A 10,018-nucleotide genomic window follows, 5' to 3' on the forward strand; every position below is an offset into this window, starting at 1 on the left:
TGTCTCTCACGGTTGTGGCATACTGATACTTACTGAGGGCAGCAAGGTATGCCCTGTCTCCTTCTCCTAGGAGGATCTTCTACCTCTTGAGAGGTCACTACAGACCTTGGAAATCTGAGATTACAGAGTGGAGTTTGTTACAGAGTAATCATTTCTTATATCACTGAATGTTTCACATTGTAGGAGGGAAGTGCATCTCTGTCTCAACCCTCACCTGTCGAACAGTGACCACATATTTCTGTTTTTCTTTTGGTTGCCATGATTTTTTGTGTCGTCCTGTTTCAATTGCCAATTGGTCACTGAGCCTGTACTTGGTTAGGATCTGTGTCTCTTGCTTTCTATCTCTCTCTGACAGTAGATAGATATTCTGCCAGTTTATAATCTCTTTCTAGGCCTAGATAACATTCTAATCGCACTTTCTGGCTTTTAGTTTCTTCTTCTTTCCAATGTTCCAGGTAGGTTACTTTTACATTGTGTTATAAATTTGGTTGACTCTGATTGGTGTTTGGAACAGCAGTGTTGGTGTGAGACTGGTCAGGGTGTGTCTGAGTGGGGGCAGGAGAGTCTCAGCACCAACTGACATAGGGGAGTCTTATCTGGGTTCAGCTCTTGGGTTTGGAGGGCTTTGGAATGGAGGGTGTCTAGAGGGGCTGGATTTAAGGTGATTGAAGAAATTTAGTGCTCTCTTTTGGATATTAATTATCATTGGGTATCTGCCTAATTCTGCTCTACATTGCACTTGTTCTGGCGTCTTTCTGTGAACATGTAAGATGTATTTGCAGAATTCTGCATGTAGAGATTCTGTTGGGTGTTTGTCCCAGCGGGTATAGCTATGAATGACTGAGTGACCCCATACTTCACTACCATACAGCGCGCAATGGGCTGGATCACACTATCAAATATGTTTAAGCCAGATTTTAATTGGAATATTTGCAAATTATATATTATTTGCAAAATTAATTTTCTCTCTCTTCTCTCTCTCTCTCTCTCTCTCTTCTCTCTCTCGTCTCTCTGACTCCTCTCTCTCTCTCTCTCTTCGTCTCTCTCTCTGCATCTCTCTCTCTCGTCTCTCTCATCTCTCTCTCTCTCTCTCTCTTCTCACTCTCCTCTCTCCTCTTTCTCCTCTCTCTTTCTCTCTCTCTCTTCTCTCTCTCTATCTCTTTCTCTCTTTCTCTTCTCTCTCTCTCTCTCTTCTTCTCTCTCTCTCTCTCTCTCTCTCTCGCTCTCTCTCTCGTCTCTCTCTCTCTCTCTCTCTCATCCTCTCTCTCTGGAGAGTATCCCTTAGACATTACAGACATACAAATACTACTGTGTGTGGCACACCAAAACAAAGTTTCAGCAGCCCTCATATATGGACTTTGACACAGACACACCCACACACACACACACACACACACACACACACACACACACACACACACACACACACACACACATCACACACACACACACACACACACACACACACACACACACACACAGAGCCAGAGGAGACAGCTGTCCCTCAGTGACAGACCATGGTATTGAAAATAGAAAAAGGCTGGAGGATGACAATGGCTGATTATCACAGAGAACAGCACACATTCTCCATAGTCCGATGCTCTGGCTCTGTAGAAAATACAACACAGACACACACATCTGAACTCATACATACACACCCGCATACACACGCACAGCAAAATATCTCCAAGCAATCTTTAGGGTGCACGTTAACAAGCTATCTGTCGGCATAACAACACAACTAAGACAGACACACCTGTGTGTCACTTGAGCTCTGTATGTGTATGTATGTGTGTGTGAGTGAGTTTGTTTGTGCGTGTGTGTGTGCATGTTTGTGTGTGTGCGTGGCCAAACAATGCCTCTCCTGTATGTTCAGCTAGGCTCTCTGCTGTTTGCATACAGCCATAGATAAGCCAGAGAGCCACTCACCTCCTCCTCCCTCCCTCCAATCTATCCCTCCCTCTATCCTGCCTTCCTCTCCAGTGCTGACTGTGCCTGTGTACACTCCAAATATTTCCCTAGTCAGCCCACACACGGATAGACTCATAGACAAAGGAGGAGCAAAGACAAATGAGAGAGAGGGAGATGGAGAGAAGAGAGAAAATCGGATGAGAAAAATTAAAGGTTATCTTTGTAATCTCTGTCATAGTCTGTGGAAATTCCATGTACACAATGGTCCTGGTCACCCACACACACGCTGGTGAACAGCTGAGCATTGTTGTTTTATTTACCTAAGATGAGGAACCGGTAGAGCATGCTCCTCAGAGCTCCTGGGCAGTACGAGCTGGTACTGTTGATCCGGCTGACTTAACAAAGCAACACAAGGATGGAGTTGATAGTGTCAAGTCTGGACAGACAGACAGAGTGACTGACTGACAGAGTTGTTGACTGAAAGCCCACACAGTATTCACAACCTTTCAGTTTAAATCAACTTCTCTTCACTCTGTGTCTCTCTCATTACCCCCCCCCCCCCCCCCCCCCCCCCACCCAGTCCTTATCCTGGAGCCTGTAGAGATGGATGACCTGTGGGGGAAGACCCTGAAGATCACGGACTTCGGGCTGGCGCGGGAGTGGCACCAGACTACCAAGATGAGCGCGGCTGGAACCTATGCCTGGATGGCCCCCGAGGTCATCAAGCTGTCCCTGTTCTCCAAGAGCAGCGACGTCTGGAGGTAGAGACGGATGAAGGGATGGAGGGAGGAGAGGGAGGGAGAGAAAGGGTGAGAGGGGAGAGATAGAGTAAGGTCGAGAGAGATACAGAGAGAGAGAGGGAGGGAGAAAGGTGAAGAGGTAAAAGACGCAAATAGATTGTGGGGAGTCAGGGAGAGTGGGAGTGAGAAACAGAGGGAGGGGAGGGAAGGATGTGTGAATGCCTGAGGAGTTTCTTGTGAATTACACCTCGAGATTTACTTTGTTAAAACATGAACATTCCCTTTTCCCCTCCTCAGTTTTGGGGTGCTCCTGTGGGAGCTGCTGACAGGGGAGGTTCCATACCGGGAAATCGACGCGCTGGCCGTGGCGTATGGCGTGGCTATGAACAAACTGACCCTTCCTGTCCCCTCCACCTGCCCTGAGCCCTTTGCCCTGCTGCTGGCAGGTAAGAGCCAAGATGGCCGAACTGTAGGACAGTTTCACTGTAGGTCAGAAGCCAAGATGCCCAAGTAGCTGGAAATTGTTTTTTTGGACCTCAGAGGGCAGAGAGACTTCACACTCCTGCGGAGAGGTTGAATCCAAAATGGCCATTGCAAGGACAGCTAACATATACTAGAAGATTGAAGATGGCTGGCTATTATGAGGCCAGTTTCACTGTAAATTGCCTGAGCAGTAGAAGGAAAAGATTCCAGAGTTTGTTTACTACTTCCATCCCTCACTTCTCCTCCCTCCATCCGTCCCTAATGCTCTATCTCTCCTGTATCCCGCTCTCCCTCTCCTTCATCTTATCCCTTCTTCATCCTATAATCTCTCCTTTGTCAACTGTCTCGCCTGTACGCTCTGTTTATTTCTGTCCCCCTCTCTCTCATCCTCTTTTCTCTCTGATCATCTTTCCTTCGCCGCTCTCTCCCTCCTGATCTCTCAGAGTGTCTGATGGTACATACACATTTCAAGTATTTGCTGACGAACCAGCTGTCGTTTTCTTTCACTGTGGTGTCCTATGAAGCGCTGCAGCACTCGGATGTTCCACTCTTACGGATAATAATATGTGTATGAAGCCCTTCCTCTCCTCTCCTCTCTCCGTCTTCAGAGTGCTGGAGCCCTAACCCCCACAGCCGCCCTTCCTTCGGCAGCATCCTGACCCGTCTCCTGGCCATTGAGCAGTCCTCCATGTTCCAGATGCCTCTGGAGTCCTTCCACTCCCTGCAGGAGGACTGGAGGCTGGAGATCCAACAGATGTTTGATGAGCTCCGGGCCAAGGAGAAGGTGGGAAGAAGGGGGTGACCTTTAGAAGCCCCGAGCCTGTTCTCACCCCACCCCCTAAACTTGATTCTACGTTTGGATAGAACATAGACATCTGAGTTAGAGCTTGAGGAATTAGAGCTAATCATACTGGCACATTCTGTTTCATCCAAGCCTTGGTACACACCAGTGTGGCTTTACTCTACTAAAGGGTACTTCTGTGACTCCCTCTGCCAGAAGTGAGAAGTAGGATTACCATGGTGATGTGAAAACCCCTTCAAGGTGTCAGGGTGTCGCTGCAACACTGCCTCTGATTCCATCACTCCATATGGCTCTTTCTCATTTCTCACCTCTTCTTTCACTCCCCTCCCTCTCCTCCTCCTCTCCTCCTCCTGTAGGAGCTGAGGTCCTGGGAGGAGGCGCTGGCCCGGGCTGCTGAGGAGCAGAAGGAGCAGGAGGAGCAGCTGAAGAGGAGGGAGCAGGAGCTGGCGGAGAGAGAGATTGACATCGTGGAGCGGGAGCTCAACATCATCATCCACCAGATGTACCAGGAGAAGCCCCGGGTCAAGAAGCGCAAGGGACACTTCAAGAAGAGCAGGCTTCTAAAGCTGGGCCGAGACAGCAACTCCATCAGTCTGCCCTCTGGTGGGTGGGAGTGGGACCTGCACCCCCAGAATTTATTATTTGTTGATGTCACATCAGTGTTAGGTTTAAATAGCTTTTACACTCCACTTATGTGAATTTGAATGGGTCTGTGACGCATGTCCTATGTGTGTGTCTGCAGGTTTTGAGCACAAGATCACTGTGCAGGCGTCGCCCAGTGTGGACAAGAGGAAGCTGCAGGGCAGCGAGAGCACCACCCCTCCCGCCAGCCCCGGGGTCATCCCCCGCCTCCGCGCCATACGACGTACGTACATACTTAGATTTGTTTTCAAACTCACTTTAGGGGGGAGGGTTACAATGGGGGGATTTTTGGAGGGTGAGTCGAACCAAGTTCACCCAGATAGATGTTTGATTCCTGAGTACTGACTCTGATCTCGCCGTTGTTATAACTATGTTCTACCCTTGTATTAAACATCACTGCTTCCCCCAGTGACGCCCAGTGATGGCAGTAAGACCTGGGGGCGGAGCTCTGCATGTAAGAAGGAGGAGCTCGCCACCAGTAAGAAGAAGGGGCGGACTTGGGGCCCAAGCTCCACCCACCAGAGAGAGAGGGTCGGAGGGGAGGACAAGTAGGTGGACAGACTCTGAACTTTAATTACACATTTCACCAACATATAGATTTACATGTTCTCTCATCTGGACCTTCTCTGTAATCTAGACAATTTCAGATGAATTATGTGTGATTTGGAAAGGTACATCACGGTTTTAGCTACTAAGTTTTAAAACTTGTTACGGTATTTAGCTACAACCTTGTTCTATATGTCACCCCCTGCAGGTTGAAGTCTCTAGGTGAAGGCTGCAAGGTGTGGTCCTCTAGCGCCCCTAACTTGGGCAAGTCCCCCAAACATGCCCCCATGACGGCAGGTTTCTCCAGCCTCAATGAGATGGGTCAGTTATACATCCTGTCTCCTCTCAAGACTATCACCTCCTCCCTCCTCCCTCCTCCCTCCTCCCTCCTCCCTCCTCCCTCCTCCCTCCTCCCTCCACCCCTTCCTTCTCATCATTAAAAAGCTTGACCAAGTATTTATTAACATTAGCAATCATAACACAGATTGATTTCATATGTTCATTATCTTGTTCTCTTGTTTCTTTCTCTTTCTTCATCTCCATCCCTCGCTCTCTGACAGAGGAGTGCGGTGAGCTGGAGGACTCTCCGGGCTCTCTGCCCAACACAGAGTCAAGTAGTAATGGAGCGGTGGACGATGGGGGCTCCTTGTGGAGCATGGGCGCCCCAGGGACAGGGCCTGGTCCTGGGGCATGTCTGGGGCCTGGGGTCCTGGGGCCTGGAGGTCTGGGGGCCCAAGTGGGCTACCAGGACTCCCTGAGGCGCTGTAGCCAGAGGAAGAAGAGTGATGTCCTGCTGCTGGGCTGTGCCTCTCTGCTGGCCTCTGTAGCTCTGGGACAAGACCTGCTGCAGCTGGGGAGGCTACAGGTAGGGATGGATGGAGGGATGGAAGAGATGAAAGACAGAATGGAGAGATAGTTAAAGGGAGTTGTAGGGGGGATAAAAATGATGAAGCCCACCCGTATTCCCCTGCACGCTGACACACGTCAAGCTGTTGTTGTTATTGTTATTGTTGTTGTTGAGCCATGTTTCCGTCTGCCCAGATGCTCCAGGACGAGCAGGACCAGGAGCAGAGGAAGAAGAAGGAGGGGCTCTTCCAGCGGACGGGACGCTTCCGCCGCAGCACCTCCCCTCCCAGCCGCACGCTCTCCCTCTCCCTCACCCGCCACTACGACTCCGCCCTGGCCTGCATGGACCCCTCCCCCTCCGTCACCCTCCTCTCCCTCTCCTCCCTCTCCGACTGCAACTCCACCAAATCCCTCCTCCCCTCTGACCCCGACGACTACCCCGTCACCCCGGGCGTGGGCCTGGGCCCGCCCTTGGCCCCGCCCGCCCCCGCCCTCAACCCGCTGCTCGACCTGCGGGCGGAGAGCTTCAAGAGGGAGCCCAACCAGTCCCTGACGCCTACACACGTCTCCGCCACCATGGCACTGAACCGGGGCCACAGACGCACGCCCTCAGACGGAGCGATACGCCCGCGGGCACAGACGCTGGGGCACCGGAGGACCCCCTCGGACGGCAGCATGCCCCTCCCACCCCCGCCGGGCGCGGCAGCCCCCCCCCTCGTCCCTCGCACAGGTGAGAGGAGGATGTAGGAGGTCCCAGGTCTGAGAGTGTTGCCACAGAAGTTCTTCTGGGTTTGACGCCTTCATGCTTCCTGCCTTGCACTTCGGCTGCTTCCTGTCTTCTCTGTTCTTCTAAATATCTCTCTTCTGGTCCTCCCTCTCCATCTCCCCCTTCCTCTCTCTCTCTAAATCTCCCCCTCCCTCACTCCCTTTGCTCTCCCTCTCTCTACCTCCATCTCGCTCTCCCTCTCTCTCCTTGTCTCTACTTCTCTCTCGTTCCATCTCCCCATCCCTCTCCCATCCCTCTCCCCTCCCTCCCTCCCTCCCTCCCAGGTCTGAGGGAGACCCAGGACATCCTTCGACTCCCGGATCCCTTCGCAGTCTTCCCTACCGTCCTCCGTCGCAAAGCCCCCCCTCCCCCCCTCCCCCTCCCACTCCCAATCCCCCTCCCACTCCCGGTCCCCATCTCCGACCCCCTCCTCAGCGACCCCCTCTCCACCCCCAGCCCCCTGGAAAGACCCAAAACACTGGAGTTCGCGCCCAGACCCAGACCCACCCCGGTGCGGGTCCGCCCAGACCCCTGGAAGCTAGCCTCCCTGTCCCGGACCCTGAGCTCATCCCCGGGCAGTAGCTGCGACAGCCCCCTCGGGTCTGGAGACAGTGGTACCAGCGCCACCCGACCCAACCTGATGGACATGGACATGGAGGGCCAGACCAAGGACAGCACCGTGCCGCTGTGTGGACAGCTGCAGCCAGCCACGCTCTGCGGACAGCAGTACTCATAGCAGGGGCCCCTGGGTACGAGCACGCTGCGGACTAGCGCACTGCAAGTACACTGAAGTCAGTCAAGACTACAGACAGTATTCACTTGACTGTATCTGTACACTAACAAGTGTGCAAGTACACAGGTCTTCATGTGAAGTGTACTAGCTCCCAGATAGCATGCTCAGTTATGCACTAGTGTGGGACACTACCAATGCCCACTCCCAATCCTGAAAAGGTGTGTGCAGGGCCCACTCTGCTGTCCTAGGCCCAGATTCCCCCCCTTAAGCACTTAGGGTCCATCCATCCATCCATCTATCCTCCCCCTTCATCTACTGGTGTGGTAGTCACTCAGCCTCTGTGGCTATCTTTCTCTCACTTCATTTCCCCTTATCTCTCTCTGGTTCTTTCACTGTATCTGTATTGTCTCAGCACTGCTCTCTTACAGCCTCTCTCTTCCTCTGCGCTTCTCTCTCTCTCACCAATGGTCTCTCTTTTCACCCTTTCATCCTCACCAGTCACAACAGCCATCTCTCAGCCCTGTGCCCCCTCCCTGAACTTGTCCTAACACCTGGAGGAGAGCTCTCCAGGAACCCCACCTCTCACCTCAGGGTTGGTCTTCTTCTATACACTAACCCCCCTCAGGAATTGTGGACTGTACCAACACTCTTACAGCTGGGGGGGTCCATTCATATTGAAGTTTTGCACGCTCATATATTTTGTCTCCCCTAGTCCCCCCCTCTTGCAAGTGGATCATCTCATCTCTTGTTTCTAGTACATTTAGTCAGGTACTGTAGGTAGGATAACACACACTCTGATCCAGAGACAAATTTTCCGAAGGTAATCTCTCCCACCTCCCTCTCCTCTCTATTGCGCTTTCTTCAGTCCCTCCTCCTCCTTCCCCGGCCACAATGAGACTTCCTGTCAGACAGGGGGTTGGTCTATCCTGATGTAGCAGTGTAGCCCTGCCTGTCACTGAGAACTCCTTAGCCTGGTGGTGGATTTTTGGCCAACAATGGTTGTTCACATCCCACCTGTTACACCGACACCCCCTGACCTAACCCCTACACCCTCATCCACCTGGGAAACAGGATATTGAACAAGGAAGCCATTTCAACTCTAAAGCACAACTGACTGGAGGACAGGAAGAAGGCTTTCCCCTGGAAGACTGGACGACAGGAAGTTGATTAATTTCCTCAAAGCTTGCACCATTCCTGCCACAACAACCAGTTAGAGACAATTTGCTCTTATTGGTTTGGCAATGTGTGTGTTGGTGAATGTGTGTATGTGTGTGTGTGTATTAGAGACTGTATCACTGGAGAAGAGAACGATGCGTCTCTCTCTGGAACAAACCATTCAAACTTCCATTCTCTGACTGTTGCTACAACTCTGTTTGGAAATATTTAGAAGTTCTCCAGATGTTACCCAGACGTTCCACACATGTTCCTCACACGTTCCTCAGTCCTGGACATTCCGCCCGACAACCAGCCTAGCGGAAGAAGGACCATGACGGGAATCAAGACTCATGTATCCTCTCGCAATAAACAGTGAATCAACACTACCTACTTTTACATAAGGAAATCCCATATTTATCAATTGTGACTGTATGTCCTTCCTGTCTCAGTTTTCAGCATTCTGCATTACTGGGATGAAACAAACTGAGTCTTTGGTTGAATTAGCCATATTGTTATCAGTGTGTCTTTGTCATAGGAGAACGAACTGGCCGGTGCCAAGCTATGGTCGACCATTTATGAGACTCCCGTTTCCAAATAAGATACCACTTAAAGTGCAGTTAGTCAAGGCTACAGACAGTATTTACTTGACTGCACAGGTGTATGAGTGTGTGTCTGTTGTGTGCGTGCATGTGTGTACGTGTGAGTGTGTTTGTTTATTGTAATTGTGCATTATGGGATGCTGACAATCCCATTGATCCTGAGGGGGCGTCAGAATCCCCCCTGCTTCTCCTCGTGTGGTCAAGGACACTCAGATTATTTATTATTGAAAATATTGTTACTATTGAAAAAATATGATTAATTATTGTTATTACAACTATTTCAATGGAATATCTGTATATATTTGTTATTATAACAACAGACCAAACAAGAAAAACCAAGCAAACTACTGATGTGTACAGTTACTACAACTGTCTCCAGTCCCAACCTGTGTCGTTTTTGGATAGAAAAGAAGAGAAAAGTGTGATGTGTGATGAATGAAATAATGACTGAATTAAAGAGAGGAAATGAGATGCTTCCTACTGTGGTTTTTAGTCAGTCTCTCTGAACATGCTCTGCAGTACCATACAACGTCCTTTAAGTGTCGCCAAAGCTCCTTATAATGTTACATGATTTTGATACAATCAAAGCACTGTGACGTAATGTTGTTTTACCCCCAGCTGGGTTTTCAGTTCTGTGTAGACTCTGCACGTGAGATTTACATTCAGGGCTGTTTTCAGAAGATTGCAGATTATGAGATTGCGGTGTGCTTAATGTCAACAATAAAGCAACAGGAAGTAGCAGCAGATGGCCAACATGAAACACATGATCGACAGAGGAGGACAGAGAAAACTCTG

At 50.5% G+C, this 10,018-nt stretch overlaps 1 protein-coding gene across 1 annotated transcript in view; it reads left to right on the forward strand.

Annotated features, from left to right (window-relative positions):
* map3k10 (mitogen-activated protein kinase kinase kinase 10) overlaps positions 1 to 9,699 on the forward strand; it is a 25,929-nt gene extending 16,230 nt beyond the window's left edge. The window contains exons 2-11 of the mRNA XM_062473051.1: positions 2,492 to 2,672; positions 2,949 to 3,097; positions 3,743 to 3,918; positions 4,293 to 4,539; positions 4,679 to 4,801; positions 4,988 to 5,126; positions 5,333 to 5,445; positions 5,685 to 5,989; positions 6,166 to 6,700; positions 7,021 to 9,699. Coding sequence (XP_062329035.1) covers positions 2,492 to 2,672; positions 2,949 to 3,097; positions 3,743 to 3,918; positions 4,293 to 4,539; positions 4,679 to 4,801; positions 4,988 to 5,126; positions 5,333 to 5,445; positions 5,685 to 5,989; positions 6,166 to 6,700; positions 7,021 to 7,472 — 2,420 coding nt within the window. The 3' untranslated portion in view covers positions 7,473 to 9,699. The remainder of the gene's footprint in view (positions 1 to 2,491; positions 2,673 to 2,948; positions 3,098 to 3,742; positions 3,919 to 4,292; positions 4,540 to 4,678; positions 4,802 to 4,987; positions 5,127 to 5,332; positions 5,446 to 5,684; positions 5,990 to 6,165; positions 6,701 to 7,020) is intronic.
* Positions 9,700 to 10,018: the final 319 nt, after the last annotated feature.

Source organism: Osmerus eperlanus, chromosome 11 (assembly GCF_963692335.1).
Source record: "Osmerus eperlanus chromosome 11, fOsmEpe2.1, whole genome shotgun sequence".
Taxonomy (NCBI): Eukaryota; Metazoa; Chordata; class Actinopteri; order Osmeriformes; family Osmeridae; genus Osmerus; species Osmerus eperlanus.